The sequence below is a fragment of the Equus przewalskii genome, chromosome 18, assembly GCF_037783145.1.
Source record: "Equus przewalskii isolate Varuska chromosome 18, EquPr2, whole genome shotgun sequence".
NCBI lineage: Eukaryota > Metazoa > Chordata > Mammalia > Perissodactyla > Equidae > Equus > Equus przewalskii.
The window spans coordinates 55,881,321-55,905,157 of NC_091848.1; the positions used below are offsets into that span (position 1 = coordinate 55,881,321).

A 23,837-nucleotide genomic window follows, 5' to 3' on the forward strand; every position below is an offset into this window, starting at 1 on the left:
ACATTAAAAAGAATCTGAGATTCCTTGGAGAGCTGATTAAATCTGATTTTGGCGAAAGAGGGCTTCAAATTGTAAACGAAATGACTTGGGGCCTGGGGCACTGTCATCATGGTAAACCCACTGTCTCCTGGGGGCTGTGTGACATAATTTACTAAGGGGATTTTTACCTATGTTCTTCTATCCCTTAATAGATCAGGACTTGGCCTTCTCTTCAGATTTTATGTGTAGTTTAAAAATCAAGAAACACCTTGCTTTTCAAATGCATCATTATTAATAGTAACCTGTTCCACTAAATAACATTAACTCTCTGTCACATTCAGACTTCTTTTTTAAAAGTGTACACTGCCCAAGAAGATAGGAACATTTTGTTAGAAATTTTGTTAAATATACATTTTTAAAATGTTGGGATTCGTAAATCCTAGGCTCCTTGATGTACAGCGTTGTGTTGTATCTGATGGAACATATCCACTGGAAAGACGCAGTTTAGTTACCTTGCTCCTTCTCTTCCCAGCCTGGATGTTTTAACTTAGGAGAAATCAGGTTAAGTTGCCCACTCTGCACCTCCCTCCCTGTCGCTCATCGAGGTTGGTGGTGGCTTGGATCCCTGAGTGGATGCCAGAATCAATACTTACCCTCAGTACATCTGTGTCCAAAGTAGATGGTGCCAGAAAATACTGGCATTTGATAAATATTTGTGAATGACTGAATAAGAAGTGGTGCTGTAGTTCTCAACTTGAGACAGAATAGTTATTATTTAGGTCTGGAAACATTTATAGAATGAGATAGAATTCTCTATAATAGAAATGAGGGAATTGTGTATAATCAATTGGAACATTAATATCCAAAACAGAGAGGAAGATCTGAAGCCAATTTATAGAACAAAATGGTACAGAGATACCTATCAAGAATTATATTGCATGTACCTCTAGTTCAAAATGAAGCCCAAGGTACGGTTTTATAGTGCAGCTTCTTCCATAATACGTTTTTCCATTTATTGTTTTAGAAATTATATACTTTATTTCTATCAGTAGTTGCAAGTTATAATTTATATTTAATCTAGCGAAGTTTTTCCAAAATATTTATCCTTATCCTGAGCAACGCATTAGAGCACTCCAATTCAGATGGTCTCTGTACTGATTTATGTTCTATTTTCCAGTATTTTTGTTCTTTTTTTCTCTTTTTAATCCCACAAATTAGACTGTATTATATTTATTTTATAAAGTTAACGTTTGCTTTACATTTACCCAGATGTTTACCGCTCTGTTTTATTAAGATTCTTTTTTGCATTTTAGACCTCTATTCTGAAAGAATTTTCCTTCTGAAATGTATGCTTCTGATGTTACTCTAATGAGAGTCTCTTCAGTGAGTCCAATCTCAGTTTTTGATCACCCAGAAATTTCTTTATTATTCCCTTATTCTAGAAAGATATTTTAAAGCTATATGAAATTCTACATTTTTTTTTTGTTTTTGTCAAGGTTTTATGCAAAACACTATCTTCTATCTTTTATTGTTGCTACTGAGAATTCAGCTGTCAGTACAGTTGTTATTCCTTTATGGGTAACCTGGCCGTTGTGTCTATTTTTTTTGTTTGAAGTCCTTTTATTGGCTTATTTGCTTATTTTTTCAGAGATATCACATTCACATTGGTCAAAAAATAATAACTATAAAAGATGCTTGCTGGGGCCGGCCTGTTGGTGCAGCGGTTAAGTGCGCACGTTCTGCTTCGGCCGCCCGGGGCTCCCCAGTTCGGATCCCGGGTGTGGACATGGCACCACTTGGTAAGCCATGCTGTGGTAGGCGTCCCACATATAAAGTAGAGGAAGATGGGCACGGATGTTGGCTCAGGGCAAAAAGAGGAGGATTAGCAGATGTTAGCTCCGTTTCCACTCACTGCACCACTGCTTCCCCAAGCCCCACTGGCTTTTGTTATGTTCTTATAAATTATTCCAGACTTCTTAAAGGCACAGAAAAGCAAATACAATTCCTAATCTTTCCCCCAAGGGATTCTTTAACGTGGGACTCTATAAAGACAACAAAAAGGATCAGTTCAAAAAGGAAAATAGGCATTAACAGAGTTAACTATATGCAGTTTATGATGTAGTGAACTTAAACATAACTATATCTACAATGAACTAAAAATAATAAATTTAACTGCCTGGGTTTTTTTTTTTTTTGCTTCAGGACATTGTGACACCCTTAAAAGGGACCCACTGTCCCTTTTAAATGTATTCTTGTCTACTTTTAAGATATGTCTATATCTATCTGCCCATATCTATGTATAATCCTAGGAGATATCAGCTGAGAATGTCTCAGAATTTATTGTAGACATAAAGCCTTACATTAAGGAAGTACAAATCCAAAGCAAAATAAATGTACATAAGTATACCCCATACCCATTTTTGTGAAACTGCAGATTCCCAAATACAGTAGGGAGTTTCACAAAAATGGGTATAGGAGAAATTCTCAGCTGTTACCTCTCATGATTAGATGTATTGTCTGACCTCCTCATTTTATCCCTTATGTCTGTTAACCACTCTTTAATAACTTTATTTCTCTGTTGCATTTAAGTATGTCTTCTAGTTCACTAATTCTTCCTTCAACTTAGTCTAGTTTGTTGTTCAAACTGTCTTTTGAGTTTTTAGAATCCTTTATGTGGGAGTCTTTGATCTGACTTTTTAACATATACAGACCTTCAACTTTCTATCCTATCCCTTGGTAGTACTTAAAACTAAAGCCTAGGTCACAAGGGATCAGCAGATACACCATGTATGCATGCAACACTGAATCACCTCTCTGCATTCTTCTAATCTTTCTTGACCCCCTTGGAGTTTTCTTTACTTTCTTGCAAACCACCTATGCATTAAAAACATTAAAAAAAATTTATTAGGCTAGCCATTCTTCTAATCTTGTTTTTTTTTGTGTGTATCAAAATAGAAGGCCTTGGATTAGATGAGCTCCAGTATATCTTCCATGCAGGATTTGTCATTGTAGTGTTTTAATAATGATTTTCTATTAATATTCTATTTCCCTCATTCGCTCTACACATACTAATTGCAGTTCTTCTGTGAGAAACTATTGTCATTTTTCTTACATCTATTTTTTAAATCATTTATTTATATCAATACAGACTCACGATGTTTATTTTATTTTTTGGATTATAATCCAATATTTATTTTCTTGCTCAAATTATTCCAGCTTTGGCCACTGGAAGACCTGGATTTTGGTGTTACAGAGAACAAAAAGTTTGCTGATATGGTTTCAGAATCCATGTAGCACCCAACCTTTAAGAAACTACCCCTTGTTGAGCTTGGTGTAGTATCTAACAAGAATATCCACAATTATCTGAAAAGACTATTGCCAGATTCCTTCCTTTCCCAGTACCTATCTCTGTGGCTGGGTTTGATTCACATACTTCAGTGGAAACAACATCCTGCGACTGATTGAATACAGAAGCAGATGTGAAAATCCAGCTGCTGCCCATTGTCAGACATGAAAGAATTTGTAAAAATATAAACAGTGTTACTCTTCTCACTGCACTTTTTAGTTTGCAAAATATGTCATTCATTTTTACATATAATGAGTTTATTATTATTTTTATTTTTTTAAAGATTTTTTTTTTCCTTTTCCTCCCAAAGCCCCCCGGTACATAGTTGTGTATTTTGAGTTGTGGGTCCTTCTAGTTGTGGCATGTGGGATGCTGCCTCAGCATGGCTTGATGAGCGGTGCCATGTCCATGCCCAGGATTCGAACTGGCAAAACTCTGGGCCGCTGAAGTGGAGCGTGCGAACTTAACCACTTGGCCACGGGGCCGGCCCCTGTTATTATTTTTAAATGAATTAATATATATATTTAAAGTTTCTTTTTTACTTGTTGGTGAATATCTATAGATATAACCCACAAAATCCAAGCTTCTTTGGGTTCTTCAACGGTTTTTAAGAGTTTAAAGGGGTCCTAAAACCAAAAAGTTTGTGAACCACCTTTCTAGGCTATTTTTAGGTGATCATTTTAGCATAGTCAACTCTTTTTTTTTTTTTTTCAGATGGTCAACTTTGATGTTTTATCTGTGGAAACTTCTGTGTTTCCCTGAGCTAGTCATTGTGTATTCAGAGGAATGGACAAATGCACAGTAATGTTAATATGAGCCCATGTCTTAACGTCCACTTAATTAGTTCCAAAGTCAAATACTATATAAAAGATCATCGTCAGAAGTTGCCTTTGGCACAGTATCTGGCGTATAGTAGACAGTAAACATGTGTTGATTGAATGAGTAAATGTTGACATTTCTTGTTCTTTCTCTAAAAATCCAGATTAGTAATGAAATTGAGAATGTGATAGAAGAACCCACAAAAGCAGCAGCTGAGCAGATTGCAGAGTTCAGTGTCCACCTCACAGGGGAGCAATACAAGGAGGAACTACAGGATCCCTCCAGCTTCTACCACCAGCATCTTGTAGAAGAGTTTATTTCAGAGGTGGGTGATTTTTTTGTTTGTTTTTATTTTATTTTTTTATAAACAAGACAGTTTGCTGGGGTTGTCAATTTCCCACATTCACAATGCTGGTTAAAGGTAGGCTTAGGATTTAAGCTTTCCATCTGCCTGGTTCTGGGGTGGTGCCTTAGCCATTTCTTCAGAAAGCTCTGTGAAAAGTTCACAGAAAGACAGATGAGTTATTTCATTAAAATAAAATCTTGCACACATCTGCCATCTGCTAACAAATAAATGCTATTTCCAACTTTCACTGCACAGCTGGGGAAGAATGTGTTCTATGGCATGGTTTTAATTTGACAATATTTGGAGAAATGAGCATCTTTGAGAAATTACATACAGTGTATTGTTTTTCTTGAGGGAGCATTAAATTTGATTTCTTTAATTTCATATTTAGTATTCTTTTTTAAAATCGGAAAATTTTGAGCAGTTAATGCATAGGTAATACATGATACCAAGTTCAAAGGACAAAAAGGTGTCCAGTGGAAAGTAAATTTACCTCGTATTTCTGTTCCTTGGTTGCAAGCGTTTTTTAAAAAGGGGTTTCTTTAAAGAATCATGCATTAGACTACCCCACAACTTTACTTTCTGGGAGAATTCGATATAGGGCTTGAATTCAAGAGTCCTTCAGTCAGAAATGACCCCTCCTTGGCCCTTTCTTGTACACATTTGCTCTTGCGTAGGAAGGCATTGAGTGCCCATGTCCCCTCTGTCTGCTGATTTCTTTTCCATTCCCTCTCGATGGGGTTCTCCTGGGCCAAGTGTTTCAGTTCTGTTACCTTGGACTAATGTCCTTCCCTAGACACTGTGTCTAGGTGAGAAATAAAAATGTGCATCTCTCAGCCAAACAGCATCATTGCAGCCCTCAGACGTGGGCAGTGTAGGTCAGATGACCAATTTTCCTAGTTGTGTGGCCAAGTCGTGAGGCTGTGTGGTATGTGGAAGAAATGTCAGCCAGGCCCATGGCCATCTGGCATCAGATAGTGTCTTGGATCAGCTGTCTGCTTCTCTCTGCTCTTGGATTAAGCACCTTTAATAGACCTCAGTGTTTGGGTAAACAATTGCACTGAAAGACTGCATATTTAGAGAAAGTCTAATAAACACTCTGAAAAACATCTCCAGTAGGGACTTTATGAGGTGAGTAGCCATTGGCTTGAGGTGATTTGAAAGTGATGAAGAGTCTGGGCCTCCCATGAAAGTTCCTTCTCTGGCCTATCTCTGCATCCCTGTCCCTTTGCCTGAAGTAAAATGTCTACTAATAGCCACTTTGTGTGGAGCAGCAGAGTCAGAGGTTGTGTCTTTGAGAGTCCTGTCACCATGTTTGCTGCACACTGAGAGGGCTCTCCAGCTGTCACCTTTCTGGGCACAGTCAGACGGATTGTTCTTTCAATATTATTTCTCAGGTAATATTGGAAGACACAGGGAAAAAGAAAGCCTGCTTGGAGAGGATTGAGGTTCAGGAGCTATTACTCTTTATTTTATGAGAAGAGTAAAATGACCTTGGGACAACACCAAGTATGACATCAAAGAGGGAAAGGTCAGTGTAGTAGGCTTGGGGGTGAAGGTACCTGAGGACAGCCACGGTATCGACACAGTCGCCTTGCATAGCACTTTATGTTCTGCAGGCTACGGATGTCTGTATGCTAATAGCAGCCATGTGGGTAAGTGTCTCCATTTCACTGATGAGGCCCAGGAGGGCAAGAAACTTGTTCGTGGTCATTTCGGCCTCTAGGAGGAGAAGGGAAGATCAGGCCTCCTCCTTCCTTTCAAAGTGTTCTTTCCTTTGTATCATATAGAGTCCCCGTCATTTTAATTCAGGTGAGAAGTTCTGATGAGCTTCACAGTTTTCCCAGTCTTCGTCCCAACTCTAAATCATGTTTATCGTGAGTCGGGGCAGAGAGGAAGAGGCATGTAATTCAGTGGGAAGAATATGGGCTTCGGTGTTAGAGAGATTTGGGATCGAATAAATTCTGATTAATTCACTCACCAAATGTGCGATCCTGGGCAAGTTAGTTGACATCTCAGTGTCTTAGTTTTCTCATCTATAAAATTGGGAAAATATGTGTATCTTGGGATTGTTGCCAGGATTAAAAGTAATATTGCCAGGTACCGAGCACACAGCGGTCCTTCAACAAATTGTACCTATTGTTACTCTTGATGTTAATGAAAGACAGCTGGACGCCTGTGCAGGGGCTAGCAGGATGTGTTGAGATGGAATACCTGTATGTGTTGGGACTCCAGAGCTGGCAGAACCCAAAATGAGATGAGTTTAGTGATAGTAATAACATGCAGGCATGCGGCACTTTGCAGTTAACGGAGTACTTTCCTCTCCGTTCATTTTAATCTGACAAAAACGGATGTGGTTGGTGGGTATTAGTTCTATAAAAGAAGATTTGTTTGTGGCCATTCTGCCAGAAAAAACAGCTGGGACTAACCCTCAGTCTTTAGATTCCTAGTCCTGCAGATTCCATCCCACCCCATCCTCCAAGAATTGTGGCACTTCCTCTTTCAGAGAAGAAAACAAGGCGTATTATTATAGCCAGAAAGTTTCATGGGTTTGGGTTCTTTGTCCTTAAAGTGTGAAGATCTTCAGTAAAGCAAGATTTAAAAAAAAAATCCCACTCTCCTGATTATGTACAGACTTGGTTTTAAAAGCAGATGCCCAGAGATGTCCCCAAAACCCAGTGGCATTTACTTCCCTTGTTCTGGTGTTGGCCCCACAGTGACTTATCTGGCGATATTGTCACCTTCTGAAATGTCTAAGTGTTCAATTTTGTTAAAATATGTATTAGTGCATCACCTGATTACTTTTTAGATCTTTAGTCCAGCCTAGCGTTCTTTTTCCTCCCTCCAGTCACTAAGCTCATATTGAGTTATGTGACTGGATTTTAAAGACTCAGTAATAACACTGGTTCCTGCAGATGTGAGGCTCGTAAATTGATCTTTTTACCAGTTAAGTTACCTGGTCATTCCTTCATAACCTCCTTCCTGACAGCCAGTCAACAAGGCCTCTCTCCGGGGGGCTAGGCCCAGGCCTGCAGATTTCTTCCTAGTGGTGACTGTGTGGACAGTTTGCTTGTGTTGTAGGAACAGGAAACAGGTGCCACCACACTTGACGCTTACAGGAAATGAACTCCTGACTGTCAGTGTGTGTGCTGCAGCCAGATGTCTAACCCAAACAGTTACATTTAAAAGTGCTATTAGAGCTTCTTTTGTAACTAGTGCTCTTTTTCACATTTCATCATGTAAGGCAAAAAACAGTGCCTTTGCCAATAAGAAGTACGCTTTTGATAACTTGGAAAAAAATTAATATTAAAGCACATTAAAACCTTAAAAGACAAAATGAAAAAGAAAAATGTGGCAATGTTGTTGTAAAATCTGTTTTCTAACATTGTAACTATTATAGTTTTCTTAATAACTTTCTGACCCATGTGTGTCTGTGTATGTGTACACGCTTCTAATAGTTGTAACAGTGCATTTTATATTCTACTCATGTAAGTGTTATTTGCTGTGTACTTTTTCACATTTCTACATAGTTATAAATTTTATTTTTATTTTTAACAGGTTGAAAATGCATTTTCTGGGTTACCGGGCTACAAGGGCATTCGTGTACTTGACTTCAGGTAAATAGATTTCCTCTAAAAATGCACATGTTCAGTGGCACTCTTTATTTCAAATTGAATATTCTTTTGTATTTATTATATATACTCTAACAACAATTCAAAATGATTTGAATGCTGTAATTCAGTGTTGTTGCTGGTAAATTCATGTTCCTAATGCTCATTTTTCAGTCGCTTGAGGAAACTGAGTTAGAAAAAGGCAAAATAATGCATTCAAGGATACATACTAGATCTGGAGCTGGGCAAAGGGTGAGAACTTAGGAATTCATGTCCCCAGCTGGCTGCTGACCAGTAACACTGCTTTCTTTTGGGCACTGAGGGGAGCTTGAAGTCAGATTAGATGTGCCCTCCGCATCCTACTAAAGCTTCTCAATCGTCTATGGAGGTGACTTTGACATCTTGGTGTGAGGCCACTCTGGAGAGGATGCATTCATCTTCATTCCAAACATACAGTTCTGAGTACATCAGAGACCGCTTTTAAGACATTTCTTCCCTGGTTAAGACCTGCGGCATAGTACTTGTGAACATTTATTGAGTGAATACTTTGTACTGGGCACCTCACATTCCTCAGCTCACTTAATCTGCAACCCTCTCGGACAAGCAAACAGGGTTAAGAGGATGAAGTGTTAGCCCAGAGTCAGAGAGCTTGTAAATTAGCAGCAGAGGAGGGAGTTTGAAATGAAGTGGCTGATAGCCAAGTTTATAGCTCTTGCTCTGAGCTTCCATGCTAGATTCAGTGCTCTGATGGTTTAGAGCACTGGGTGACAGCTGTGGGCCAGAGACTGGATCAGGGACATGTGCAACCTCACAGCATAATTAACAGTGTCAACATGTTAACTTTGGTATATTCTGGTCACGACTTCTGGGTTTACCAGAAATAACAGCAAGCACTGACATAGCATTTACAGTGTGGCAAGCTTTATATCTATAACTTAATACCAGCAGCCATATTGTGAGATAGTTGTTATCCTCATTTTTTCTGATAAGGGAACCAGAGCACAGAGAATTTAAATAATTTACCTCAGGACGCTCACCTGGTTATTGGTGCAGGGGAGAGAAAGGCATAGTAAACTCTGACCCTCCACCTAATCTGGCGCCATGACCAGGGGCCCAGTTCCCCCTTAGCACTTTTCACAGAATACCGTCTCTAGCTATGATCAAAAGTCGTAGGAGACCCTGAGAATGCGAGGCCTTTGAAGACCCCTCTCATTTGGCAGCACAGGAGAGGCAACATGGCCTTTGGAGCCAACTGCCTTGGTTCAAATCCTGCCTTTGGCACTTCTGGCTGACTGGTTTTAGGTAAATTACCAAGTCTTAACTTCTTAGTTGTATAAAAAAGACAACTTACCAATTAATTCTGCTTCATTAAAGAATACTTTTGAAATACTTTAGGTAAATTATTTAAGTTCCTTTGTTCCTCAGTTTCTTTACCTGTAATATGGGGATACTAATAGTCCCTACTAATCTCAATGAGGATTAAGTGAATTAATTTTTGTAAAATGCTTAGCTCTGTTCTTGGCCCATGGGAAGTTCTGTTAAGTTTCTGTTGCATAAAATAAATAACTATTAAGGGCTATGCAATATCCTATAGGTTAGTCAGCCTTAACCTTTTGCCAACCCCTTAGCACCCTACTGTATACCATCTGATTTTCTTTTCATTTAATTCTGCATAACACAATGTATCCCCAAAAAACGGTCCCTAATTTTGTTAATGCCAACAACTGGCATACTCTGCTGATTTATTGAAAAAAGTTTATTCATAAAGAGAGAAATTTACGTGAATTGTTTATTTTTAACAAAGTTTAAAGATGTCAAGGACTATTGATTTTAAAATAGAATACTTTCTCCACCTTTGCTCACTTCCTTCAATCTATAGGAATTTGTCAGCATCTGATACTATGCAAGCATTTTCATTTAAGGAAACATTTCAGAGGAAATATATTAAGAACTTGTGCTTAAATCAGTGATGTCACAATTATAACTGTGTTAAACTCTGCTTAACACTTTCAATTTTTATTTTCAGGTCCCCCAAGGATAATGGCAGGTAGAGTACTTTTTGACATTTCTATACTGTCCACTGAATGAGGAAATAGTTTAGAAAATGCAGTCCAAGGGATCATGGCTCAATTTTTTTATGACTTTCAGTATCACTGTCCATCTCCTTGCAGATCAGGGAGTGGCAGACTTTCTGTTAAGAGTCAGGTAGTAAATATTTCAGACTTTTCAGGGCATGTGGTCTCTGTGGCAGCAACTCAACTCTGCCAGGTGAAATCAGATGAAAGTAGATGTAGGCAATACCTTGAAAATGAATGAGTGTGGCTGTGTTTCAATAAAATTTAATTTATGGACACTGCAATCTGAATTTCATATGATTTTCACATGTTACAAAATATTGTCCTTCTTTTGATGTTTTTTAACCATTTAAAAATATGAAATCCATAAACTCATGGGCAGTGGGCTTGATTTGGCTCACAGGCTATAACTTACAGACCCCTATCACAGACTGCTGACTGGCAAGTACTTTTAAATATTGAGTTATAACTTACAGACCCCTATCACAGACTGCTGACTGGCAAGTACTTTTAAATATTGAGTTACACTTAATTTAAAATAGGAATAAAAACTGGCATTAATGTAAACACTTTCAAGTATCCTATGTCATTCAATGACATTATCAAGTGTCACTTTAAGTGGTGAATGAAGGGGAGAAAGCTGATCTCTATAATAAGTTCATTTGCAAGAGCATCTGCTGTCTGGAATTTCTTAGAAGTATAATATAGAAGCATAGTCAGTACCCCTTGTGAAGGCTGCTTGTCGCTTCTTGCCTTTTGATTTAAGTTTATTTAAAATTCACTTTCTCTTGGAAGATCACTAAGTGTCCCATAGAATTTATGAAGCAAATTCATAGGCTAAATAGGGACATGTTTAGAGATCCAGTAATATTCCTTCATTGTAATATCTTACTTTTGAGTAGGGCTTCCTGACTTCCTCATTTTCATTTATATTATTTTAGCAAGTATTTACTAAGTGCCTAGTAACTGAGCAAACTCTATGCCTACAAAATGAATAACTCTTGGTCTCCATCCTCCAGGATCACACAGTCTAATGAAAAGTGCTTTCAAAGATATGTCAAAGGACTGGTTCTTTTTTTTTTTCATTTTCTTTTCTTATATCCCTGTGAGGTAGTGAAAATAAGAATTAATATTAGTTCTCCTTTTGGAGTGAGGAAATTTTGCCTCAGAGAGAGAAACTGATTTGCCATAAATTCTGTGAGTAGGTGGTATCAGACATTTTGACCAAGGTAATAGGAATTTGGGTTCCTGTGCTCCTAGTATATGTAAACTGCTCTGTGTGTATGTATCATAGGCATATGTGTCGATGGTCAGTACTCAATCAGAAGTCCTAATTGTTTAATTGCTGCCCTCTTGGGTGATTACAGTGTTAAAACAACCCAAACACTGATGTTAACCTTTTGATCAAAAGAATGATATCTGGTTGCTGAGTGCTGAGTCACAGACAACAATTCAATATGAAGGCATTAGATTTTATTTATTTTTTTTTAAGATTTTATTTTTTCCTTTTTCTCCCCAAAGCCCCCCGGTACATAGTTGTATATTCTTCATTGTGGTTCCTTCTAGTTGTGGCACGTGGGACGCTGCCTCAGCGTGGTTTGATGAGAAGTGCCATGTCTGTGCCCAGGATTCGAACCAATGAAACACTGGGCCGCCTGCAGTGGAGCACGCGAACTTAACCACTCGGCCACAGGGCCAGCCCCGGCATTAGATTTTATGATGGAATTGTTATTATAGGTACAGTTTCCACAGTTGTTCAGTATTGTCACATATTAGCCAGTTGATGCAATTTATTCATAACTTTTTGGTATATTTTTATTTTGAGCTGCGTATGAATACATGTGTGGCTCAGAAATAGTCTGTATATATAACATATAACTTCTGTCTGTCATTCTCTGTAAGCATTTATATGCACATGAGATTTTCTGTTTGCTTTATACCTCTTTCAGGATGCACACGTTATTTTAAGTTAGTTGGTTTGAACCATTGGAAGTGAATCAACAATATGTCTACCTGGTATATACGCTTAAAAAAATTCAGCTCAGGTTTTGTAAGTGTGTGCCTTCTTCCTCACAGAAGAAGTGTTATCGAAGAAGGGATGTCTGAGTTTCTCTGCATTATCTTTACTTTGATTGATCTTAATGAGATATGATACCATTATTTTTCCTATTTAAAATCATGTCAAATGGCTGATCAAGGTGTTTGAGCTGCGAGAATAAGAAAGGGTAAATTTCACCTTCCCATGATTGATTCTCCGGAAGTAGCTGTCAGACAGAGGAAGTTTCCTCTCGGTAGCAGCTGTTTCAGTCTAGTGGAGAGGATGAAAGCTGATGATACATACAGTGGTGGTTGGTTAGCTTGGAGTTGCTGAGTGTGGAGAGCCAGCACAGCTTTCTTCAATCAGAGCATGTTTGGTCTACCAGTGTGCCTTCTGCTTCGTATGTACTCCCTTGGCCTCTGGGCTTTCTTTTACTCTGTCACTCATCCTGAGACGTCTCTACTCCATTTACCATGCCAGAACTCGGTCTGTTCTGGGTCATAGTGAAGTTCTCAGCTCTGAGAATAGATGATTTCCTGACGCCTCAAGCATATCTTTGAGTTCTCTTTCCAGGACAAAAACATGGTAATAAATTGCAATATCTCTCTGAGGTATTTTATCTTCTTTAATAAATTTATCCTCACTAGACAAGGTAGATTATAATAGTAGTTTTATTTTTAGATGTCCAAGGGATACACTGGGAGACAAATTACATTTTGCCCATAAAGAGTAAGGGCAGTAATCCAATCCAGATCGCCTGACTTGCACAGATTTCTTGATCCAGGAACATTTCTCTTGCTCTTCTCCCTGTGATATTTAAAAGTCATGCAAGGCACATGGTAGATTCCCAGGGAAGACTTGACTCTCCTTGTCTGATTTTCTGCAGAGCCCAGGAACCAACTCAAGTGCTGACAGACACAGCCTTTTCTTCTCCATTTTTTTCCTTATCACTGCTTAGTGTCTTAGAGCCATGTTAACATGTTAATAGGTTGTGCAGAGACCCCAAGGAGAAGCTTTCTGGAGATACAGCCATGGTCCATCCCACAGACCTCTTTAGGGTGAAAAATTACTCTTTCATATTTAGAGACTAAAAATCTTTCAGATTAAGGCAGGAGTATCCCATATTGCCATTTAAGCGGCACAAATTCAATTGTCTTTTCTGCCTGCATTAGTAAATAAAGTTGATCATTGTTTCTTCATTATTTTCAAAAGTATTTATTGAACTCCTAGGAGCCAGGGATTGTGCTCGATACTTGGAGCACATATGGTGTGATCAGTTCTGACCAGTAGGTGTCCCTCTTACTGTTTTATTCTATTTTGGAGCTATCATTTGATTATTTTAGCATATTTTACTGAATTTATCTTCTTTACAAAAGAAGATCAGGAATTACCCATGAATCAACATATTTTGACATGAGATATTAATGGATTGAGGGGAATTCTAGATGACAGGCAGATGTCTTAGCACTTAGTAGAGCATCAGGGTATCAAAATGCTCAATTACCACTTAAAGCGCCCCAAACCACTCCATTGGAAGCAACAGCTAATCAGGGCTGGGAGGGAAACCTTGTTGAAGTCACTCAGAGGAGCCAGGATCATCAAAGAGGCCTGGCTGTTTGTACAGCAAGTGAGGGATGTCACCGTCATGGCGTCTCCTATAGTCCAGGGTGTGACCTGCAGCAAGCAGGCTCAGGACAGGTCCAGAACTCCCAGTGCTCCCAGGAGGAAGAGATCTCTTAAGACTGATGCATGCTTGCCAAACCACAAAATACAATGCATTCTCTGGGATGCCAATTGATCTATTTAAAGCAAGAAATATATCTGTCAACCGACCAATTATTGCATTGGCTGGCTCATGCATTCTTTCCTCATTGGAAAATCTGTAGGGAGTTAAAATCAAAAGTTCCCTTTGCAAGCTTGAAATCAGAGAAAGGAAGTTGAGTGATCTTAATGGCCAGTGTCATCAAGCCATGCTAGCCTTTTGTAGGCATCTCCAATCTAGGGATCTGTCTTACAAGAAGCCTCAATGCACTGGTCAGAAGCTTTCTACTAAATAGTAACATAAATTAGTTGACTAATTTTTTTTAGATTCCCTGAGGCCATTTTCCTTATGTTGATACTTTTTCTTTGTGTATGTGAATACCTTGGTTAGACTGCAGTTCTCTTTTTATGTTCAGGCAAGTATAGATTTCTCTTCATTTAGTAGGCACTGAGTACCCCTCAGTGCGAGGTACCAAGCTCAACATTGGAGATAGAAACTCAAGGAGAGACTGAAAGGCAGTCACTATAAATGAAATCTTTTTACAAAACAGTAAAGGGTAAAATCAAGGAATATGTAAGTAAGTTCAGAGGAGGGAGTGCTTAGTTTATTTGTAAGCTTTGATTTGGGAGTCATTTTACTCCTACAGAATGTCTGAAGGGGCAAATTGTTTCCCTCACATGTCTGTCTTGACTGGTTTACCTTTGGGAAGGCGGTGTTCTCTATCCTCAGGAGGAGTCTTGGTGTGGCTTGCTGGGCACTGCCTCTGAGGGCTGTGTCTTATGGACTCGCTGGAAGCCAGGGCGATGACTAAAGCAAAGCTTTCCTCAGAATGACTTGTTTCTGACAATAGTTTAATTAAAGCTACTAAGAGCACAGCAGAGTAGTTCAGAAGGCAGGTGCTGGAGTCACGCCTATCTGTGTTTGGATCTTGACTCTACCACTTATATGTTGGGAAATTTTAGGCAAGTCTTTTAACTTTGTTAAAGTTCAGTTTCTTCAACAGTAATCTGAAGATAATAAAAGCTTCATACAGTTATTATGAAAATTAAGTGAGATAAAAGATGTGAAATACCTGTCACAATATACTTACAAAATGTTAGATTTTATTTATTTATTTATTATTTTTTGAGGAAGGTTGGCCCTGAGCTAACATCCACTGCCAATCCTTCTCTTTTTGCTGAGGAAGATTGGCCCTGAGCTAACATCTGTGCCCATCTTCCTCTAATTTATATGTAGAATGCCTGCCACAGCATGGCTTGATAAGCGGTGCGTAGGACCACACCTGGGATCTGAACCCGTGAACCCCCCGGCCACTGAAGCAGAGCGTGCAAACTTAACTGCTGTGCCACTGGGCCAGCCCCCAAATGTTAGCTTTTAGTTGTTAGAGAAATCTGAGTTAGAGTCTAGACGGAGTATTCCTATTGGCTTAAAAATTTTATATTCTGATGTTATTCCCCCAAAATGACTATTTAAGAAAATATCAAATGACACATCAACTCTTACTTAACTATTTTCTCTCTATCTTTTGAGAAATCTTCTCTTTGTTTGCTCATGAAAAGGTAGATAGTGAAGAAAGCCCAATTCACAAAGTTATTTGTTAGCTCCTGTCAAGGCTTTCTTCAACTCATTAATGAAGGAGCCAGCAGAAAAATAAAAGCTGGTTTTTAGAGCATTTGAAAAACAGAAATTTATATAGTAAACTGGGAAAGGATTACTCAGTTACAAAATTAGTTTGTATTTTGTAAACTTTGGAGTTATCATTTATACCAAGCCAAAAAACCAATCACATGGTAGTAGTTTTTTACAATTTAGTATTCAACTTTATAGAGCTGTAAATTTTCTGGGCTATCAAACAAAAGTATGTCTCCTGAGAGACTTAGATAACTGTCATATTAGAAAATATTCTAGCATGATATTTGAAAAGAAATCATAAATCATCAATTTGCTTTATTTCCAAGTATTTCATATTTTCCTTTCACAATAAATAACTATGTTTTAGTTCATAGTAATTAAGCTTCTTCATTGCCTCACCCTCTGTTGTATAGAATTCATCAACAACAATAATAAAAAGATATGAAAGGATTACCAATTGTTGGGTGGAGTTAGAAGGTTTTGTTTGTTTTGTTTTTAAATCAGGGAGGTGAAATGCTAACAGGGAAAGGGGGGAGTAGGCTCATAGTAGAGAGGAGCAGTTGGCTCTGCAGGAAGAAAGAAGGGGTGAGAATGTGGGGAAGAAGATGCTCGGGTATCCTGCAGGGTTAACTCTGCGGTCTCCTTAGAACTCTTTCCATGTTCTTAGAGCTATGACCCTCTGTTCTCTGGGAGGGAGGAAGGGATGGCTATTGGTTGCCCAGAGTCTGCAGAGAAGGGTGATGCAATCCATGCTTTTTGAGACTCTCCCTCTAGGTCTAATGCTTGTTCTCCATGGGCTCAAAGCTCCTTTCTTTGTGTTTCTTTAGCGGGGCCTAATCTCTTCTCTCTTTTCATCCATAGCGGCATAGATGTTCACTATGCAGTTACCTTCAATGGTGAGGCCATTAGCAATACCACCTGGGACCTAATTAGCCTTCACTCCAACAAGGTGGAAAACCATGGCCTTGTAGAATTGGACGATAAGCCCACTGCTGTTTATACAATTAGTAACTTCAGAGATTATATTGCTGAGACACTGCACCAGAATTTCTTGCTGGGGAACTCCTCTTTGAATCCAGATCCTGACTCCCTTCAGCTTATCAATGGTGAGTTTGATATCCATCATGAAGTCCTTGTATAGTTTTAGCTTGTTTTCCAGTATACTCTGGTGAAAACTTATTTCCCTAAATATATGTGGTTCTGAGCATTCTCTAGACTGCATGAGACAGAAGCCATCCTGATATGAGTGGAGCTTTAGTCAGGCAGCTATTTTGGGTAGATCAATCAGGAGCTTCCTGGAATATTTGTAGACAGAAGGTCACAAAGAGTGGGGAAAGTGGAGCACAGCATGATATTTAGAAATAGTTTAGAGAAATGGAAGCAAATTATTAAAAAAAGGAAAGTAGTACCTGGAAATATGACTTCAAACAGGTTATAGTGCTGCCCAGATAACCAAGACATTACCTTTGCAGAGCAAGGTCAGCTGGTAAAAGCTTACTTGAGAGCAGGAGAGAGAGAGCAGCTCAGGAAGGTTGAGGGAAGATCTTGGTCAAAGAAAAACTGATCATGGATGCTGGGCGGAATCCCAGAGAATCCAGTACTGTTTGAATTCAGGCAGCTGTAGAGATCCAGTTATGATCCAAAATCAACAGGTGGATCTGGGATCATCAAAGAGAGGTTTACCACTCTGGATTTAGAGGCTAAAGAGTGGCCTAGTCAACCTGGGACTAAAGCTTGTTGAGAGTCTGGTTACTAGTGTGCAACAGCTTAACTCATCAGGGACTTGGTGTCCTGTTGACTTACTTGCTACTTTGTGTTTGTTTCTGCATGATTCCTTCGCTTGTTGGTAGTTTAGCTTTCAAAATGTCCAGCAGAGTATATTTTACTGAAGTGACTTCATGAGAAAAGTACTGGCTGCCAAAGAGGAAAATCCACAAGTGAGAAGCAATACTAAGTAACAGTGATGCATGTTTACAGCCTCTCCAACTCCCACATGTTTTTAAGAGAACAGAGCCTGTATCTTTTCAGGCAGCTACCGCTGCCTCTGGGCACATGAGTGTGTAGTGTCTAAATAAACAAAATAGTCACAACGGAGAAAAAAATTTTAATACAATTTTATTATGTATAATTCCTTCTTAAATAAGATATCTTTTGAAAGGCTGGACTAAAACTTTAAATTGGTTTTCGATTATTTTGGCTGCTGGACTGATGTTTCTTTAGTGTGACGCTCTGCAGAGACAGGGCCACAGAGTGGCCTAGACTTCATACGGGTTACGTAGGACATTAAAGTGGAGAAACTCTCTCTTCACTGGATGATAGAGTCAATATTAAGCTGTCAGCTCTAAAACACTAGGGAGCCTTTGTGTTTGGAGCAGTGCAGGTACCCTGGGCTCACTTCCTCATATGCTCCTTTTCCATTGTTGAATCTTGTTGGAATACCGGAGCCAGATGAAATAGTGAAAAGAGAAGAGGCTTGTTATAATCTGAAATTGCTGAAGTCCTTTTGGCAAGGCTAATACAGACTAGCTGGGAGCTGTCTATGGGGACAGCATGTAGGCAGAAGGTTCCAGGAATCTGGATATTGGGATCAAAGAGAGAAAAAGTAGAGCTAGGAGGTCATGACCTGAGGGAGATGGGAACCTAACTGGAGCAGAAGGTGCAAATGCCAAGGTCAGGGTCGTGGTAGCATGAGGATTAAGGTGTGCAACAGGCAAAGTGAGGATGTTAGGAAATTAAATCTACAAACAGCGTGGCAAAGTCTTCCTTTTATGTGGACCCTGGGGGTAGAGCTTCCTCCTAAAAAAGAGGTCAGCAGCTCTCTCAGAATTTCCACCCGAGTTCAAGGAAAGCTTTAGGATATGCAGTACGAACTAATTCAGGCGCTTTGACGTTTCGTTAGATGTATGTTTCAGTTGCTCAGAGTTTTGTCCCTAAAATCCATTTCTATTGTCATGCCAATTTCAGAGTTCTGAATGGCTGCAGCTTTCTAGGTAGCTTGATCATCATCTCCAGGGATATGTTCTTCCTTGATCACATGGCCCTCTTCTTCATAGAAGACAAGATAACTGTATACACAGTTGAAAAAGAGTTTTGGAAAATATTTAAATCAAATAGGGTTTTTGGCTTCTGACTGATCCCTCAATGTCAGGCCAGTGGGAACAGCTGAATAAAGGGAGGTTCTGCTTTTATTTTTGGTGCATACACCAGGTCACCCTCCTTTTTAGCTTAGGCAGTCCCTTCTTTTTAGCTTATATTGATTCCCTCTCCCCTCCAAGCAAAATCAACTTCTTTTTTTGTCTGTATTCCCATACGTTGTATATGTATATGCCCCTCACATCATTTTATAATTTAGTTATTTCTCTGACATAAGGAATACTTCCACAGGACAAACTTGGCTTTATTAATGTTTCTAGCCTCTACTTCATCCAAGTCTGTAGTAACTAGCAGGGATTCAATAAGCCTTCCGTGAATTAAATCATACAATATACTCTGTTAACTTTATTGCTCTTTAATATCGGTATAGTGATAATCTCTCTGGTGTCCTATCCCATTTTGCAAAGGCATTTTCTGCCAAAAAGGAAATTGTTTTGTGTAATTTTCTCCATTCTTAATGTCAACCAAAATGAGTTGGAATTTCAGATCAACTTTCTTATTAAAATGAAAAAAAATCAATTTAAAAACAACTGCTTCATAAGAATCTTGAAAAGAGTAAAAACTGGTTGAGAAAGGAAAGGAAATAGTTACAGAAGTGTCCTAGATGTAATAATGGGAAGAATCTTAATTTTATGTTGGAGTCTTATAATTCAGACAGGTTGTCTAATATAAGTAAAATAGCTGAATAAAGTAGCAAGCATTTTCTAAGCAGGTCTCCCCTATCTGTTCTGCCAAAATCTAAATTACAAAGACGAAGAACTTGGCTTTTAGTTGTTGCTGAACCTCAAATACAATAGTGTCTCAACTAAAAAGTTCTTTAATATTGTTATTTCTTCAGTAAGAGGGGTTTTACTTCCCCAAACTGAAGACCTAGTTTGGAACACCCAACGTTCAAGTCTTCAGGCAACCCCACCGTCTATTCTGGTAAGTGTGTTTCTATGTTTTATGCCTAGAACCAGGCCCCCAAGCTTCTCTTCTTTGTACCCTCACCTGCTGACTTTGGCATCATGAATTTCCTGAGCTGTTTCTATTTCAAATATTCTCTTACTTCATCCCTGGAACATTATTCATAGTTGTCAGCTAATGGGTCCCAAGTAATGGTTCAGAAAATTTAAGCCTTCCTCAGTGGTTAAGTGAAATCCACACATCGGGCATTGCCAAACTTCACACATGGTAGAAAACTTATTGATGGTTCATACTGTTGGTGATGATTAAGCTATAAGTGCCCACTGAGTTGTTCTCTAGAAGTTACCCAGAAATAGTTTTTATAACCAAGACTATAAATTGATGTACAGAGGTACAGAGTATAGATTTTTGTTCCAATGATTGTACTGAAGAAAAAGTTTAAGCTCCAGACCATGTAGAACGGTGTGTGTACGGAAGAGAGAGAAGGAAGGGTGAAAATACGAGCTAGCTGACCAGTGACAGGGGCTGTGACCAGGCCTCCTCCAGCCTGGGCTGAGAACACTCCCCTTTGCCCAGAAGCAGCTTGGGATGAACTTTCCATTCTGTTCTTACCACTCTGCTCCCCTGGGCTCTCCTCCGCCCCTCCTGACCTCCACTTGCCACTTCACCTATAGAGAGGCCTCCAGGAGAAGAGAAAGTGGCTCCTCAAGTGCAGTTAAAGCAGCAACAACAGTGGCAACCATGACCACAACCCCACGAGAGACTTCCCTGTTTACCATGAGGACACGAGCCTTTCATTGTCACAGAGACATAGCAGGGGCTCCTCTACCTTCCTCACCCCTCCCACCCTCTTGAGATTGCTTTTCTGTCTCATGTAAGGTTTTTGAAATACTTGTTTCTTGGCTTTAATCTAGCAATGAACATTTAGAATGTCCCAAATTCACTTAACTGTTGATATATGCGGCCATTTCTTCTACTTGGTTATAGAGCAACTCGGTTTTGAAATGTGGTGTCACCGAGTTCCATATTGGAGAAAAAAGTTTCCAGAGGGATTGACATCAGGGATTATATTCATTTGGTGTTTGTTTATTCATTCATTCAAATATATTTATTTTGTGCTTTTCATGTGCCAAGTGCTGGGGAAACTAAGATGAATAAGGGTGTGGCCTTGCCTACAAGAAGTTTCCAGTCTGGTAGTAGTAGACAGACTTCTACAGAGTTAAGGAGATGCTGTCATAGACGTCCATCCAGGGTGCAGTGGCAGGGAGCGGTGAGTCACTGTGAACATGGACCCACTAGTCTCCAGTCTTTCTGATCGAATTCAACTCAGGGGTTCTCTAACCGCAGAAGATCTGTGATGATATTTTAGAATGATGTTGTAAAGACAGGAGTTTCCATATAAGCCAGAGATTGCAAACTGGAGACCAGCCGGCTGGATGCAGCTGTAGGCGTGTGCTTTGGGGCCAAATTAAAAGAAAAAAAAGCTAATATTTAAAAATCAGGAGATATTTGCATAAACATGCACATTTCCAACTTGTTTTTGAAAACTGGGAAGCTCTGGTATCATGAAGTTCACATTCGCCTGTTGAGGAAGTAGCTAGAGCTTGGCTGAAACAGGCTGCCTCTTTATGATGGCAAACACCGACTGGCTGGGCTCCACTGTTCACTTATGTGGCCTGATCTGTGGTTCCATTTGCATTTAAGCCCATCCCCTCGTTTGTTGAATAGTGATAACTGTAATAGTAATTAACAATTTGAGGAGACCTTGGGATGTGAATGAGTGATAATAAGACACGAAAAAAAGAATGATTAATTAGAAGCATCTGGTTATTGCTTCTTTTCTTCCTCTTCTTTTCTGGCAAACTGTTAACAAGATTTTGTTCTTTTATAGAAGTGAAATTTATTTTTTTTTACAAGATTTGATTTTTAGAAATTATTTTAGTAGTAGGAATGTTGGGATATTGAATTTGACCCCTTTTGGCATCCGACTTGGAAAATCACTTGTTGCACAGTATGCTTTCTATAGCACTAGCAAGCTTTCACTTGGCGTTAGTAGAAGTGAAACTGGCCAATATAATATTAAACTTGTTAATATGCTACATTGAACTAAAAGAAGAATTCATGAGTTGAATTTGTTACTATGGGAACATCTATTCCTATAAGAATAAATGAAGTGCTGTTCCTGGCCTGTGTGTGTACATCTTTCAGAATGTCTGCAACAGCTTCATCGCCATGCCATGTTTTAGAGGCTACCTTTTCAGAATAGGTGGTCTTCCTTATTTAAAAAGTCAAATTGTTTACTTTCACTTTTTATGTTGCCTGCTTGACTTTTATTAAAGATATGTATTGTTTTAATTTTTATGAAATGAAAAGGCATTTTGTTTTTAGATATGTTGAAATCGTATATATTGCTTGAGGATTTCTTTTCCATTGAGGGTTGAACTGCTTTCCTAATATGTGTTGGGTCTTAGGCCCTGTCTGATTAAACTCAATTTCTTAAGCACGGGTTAAAGGGCTTAAGCCATCTCACTTGGAATTGAAAAAATGCACATTTAGCATTTGCAAGGATATGAATTATGCCTGACTCAGCTGGAAGAATGGGTGGGTTTAACACATCTCTAGAAGTGGTTTTAGATAATTAAGAGGAAAAAAGTGAATTCCCTGGTATGTCTAAGTGTCTTTATTGAAACCTCTTTTTTGAGGAACAGAACTTGGTATTGAGCAAAAGGACTTCTTACTTTTCCCTGAAGCTTATATGGTTTTAGCTACTAGAAAAAGAAATGGGAAAGGAAGAAACTTTTCTGTCTATATGAACAGCCTCCTATTCAACGGAGCAGACATTTAAATATTAGAAAACGGTCTCTCCTGTCTCCCTCCCCTTTGTGTCCTCTGGATCTTTTTTTTTTTTCCTTTTTCTCCCCAAAGCCCCCCAGTACATAGTTGTATATTCTTCGTTGTGGGTCCTTCTAGTTGTGGCATGTGGGACGCTGCCTCAGCGTGGTTTGATGAGAAGTGCCATGTCCGCGCCCAGGATTTGAACCAATGAAATACTGGGCCGCCTGCAGCAGAGCGTGCGAACTTAACCACTCGGCCACGGGGCCAGCCCCTGTGTCCCCTGGGTCTTTGAGACCTGTGGACATATGCTAGCCCGAATGAGAATGGATACCAAGTCTGCTAGCTCTAGTTTCTCCTCTGGGAATTCTTGTGCCATATGGGTGTATACACCTGTATTTATCTCTCAGTGCATAGTGGCAAAGCACTGGGACTGAGAACTTGAGAAACTCAGAATCTGGTTCTGATTTTTTTCTCTGTTTTTTGTGACGGTGGGCAATTCACTTCTGTGAAACTCAGTTCGTTATCTTTAATAGGCAAAATTAGACTACAAGTTTCTTAAGAGTCCTTCTAGTTCTAAAATTTGATACTTTTATTATGTTCACACATATGCACGTGCTTACCCCTAAAATGGTTCTGAGACTCAATTTCCAGTGTATGGAGTAGGAGTTTCCCACACAGCACCAAGTAATTCTCAGGCATGAGCTGGGTGTCTGAGAATTCAGCTTAATTCTGACACCACCTACCTGGAGATAGCATGAGATCCCACAGGTTGAGGGTTTAGTCCTACAAGACTGCTCCCCCCACCCCCCTACTTCAGAGTTGGGAGTTATTTTTAATACTTTTGTCCTTTAACCTTTTTACTAGAGTTAAATGGTTAGCACACAATATTACGGTATTTTACTATCTGCTACTTTACTATTGTGTCATATATTTTCATATGTTTTCGTGTTACTCATTAGTGTCCTTTCATTTCAGTTTGAAGAACTCCTTTCAGCATTTCTTGTAAGAAAGGTGTAGTGGTGATGAACTCCCTGAGCTTTTGCTTGTCTGAGAACATCTTTCTCTCTCTTGGTTGGCAGTTTTTTCTTTCAGTATCTTTGACTATATCAGCCCATTTTCTCCTGGGCTTAAGGTTTCTCCTGAGAAATCCACTGACAGCCTGCTGGGAGTGCCGTTGTAAGTGGTGAACTGCTTGTAAGATTCTCTCTGTCTTTGATTTTGATGGTTTTATTACAATGTGTCTTGGACAATATCTTTCAAAGTTGAATTTGCTTGGGGTTTTATGAGTTTCATGAACTTGGATGGTCAAAATCTCCCTAGATTTGGGAAGTTCTC

The 23,837-nt window shown here is 39.2% G+C and overlaps 1 protein-coding gene across 12 annotated transcripts in view; it reads left to right on the forward strand.

Annotated features, from left to right (window-relative positions):
- IMPG2 (interphotoreceptor matrix proteoglycan 2) overlaps nt 1–23,837 on the forward strand; it is a 66,861-nt gene that overhangs the window by 22,119 nt on the left and 20,905 nt on the right. For all 12 annotated transcript variants that reach the window (XR_011528978.1, XR_011528979.1, XR_011528977.1 and 9 more), the window contains 5 exons: nt 4,308–4,469; nt 8,049–8,107; nt 10,128–10,148; nt 16,470–16,714; nt 19,600–19,685. Coding sequence is in view for 9 of the 12 variants with exons in the window: in XM_070582007.1 (XP_070438108.1) it covers nt 4,308–4,469; nt 8,049–8,107; nt 10,128–10,148; nt 16,470–16,714; nt 19,600–19,685 (573 nt within the window). In the remaining 3 variants the exon portion in view is untranslated. The remainder of the gene's footprint in view (nt 1–4,307; nt 4,470–8,048; nt 8,108–10,127; nt 10,149–16,469; nt 16,715–19,599; nt 19,686–23,837) is intronic.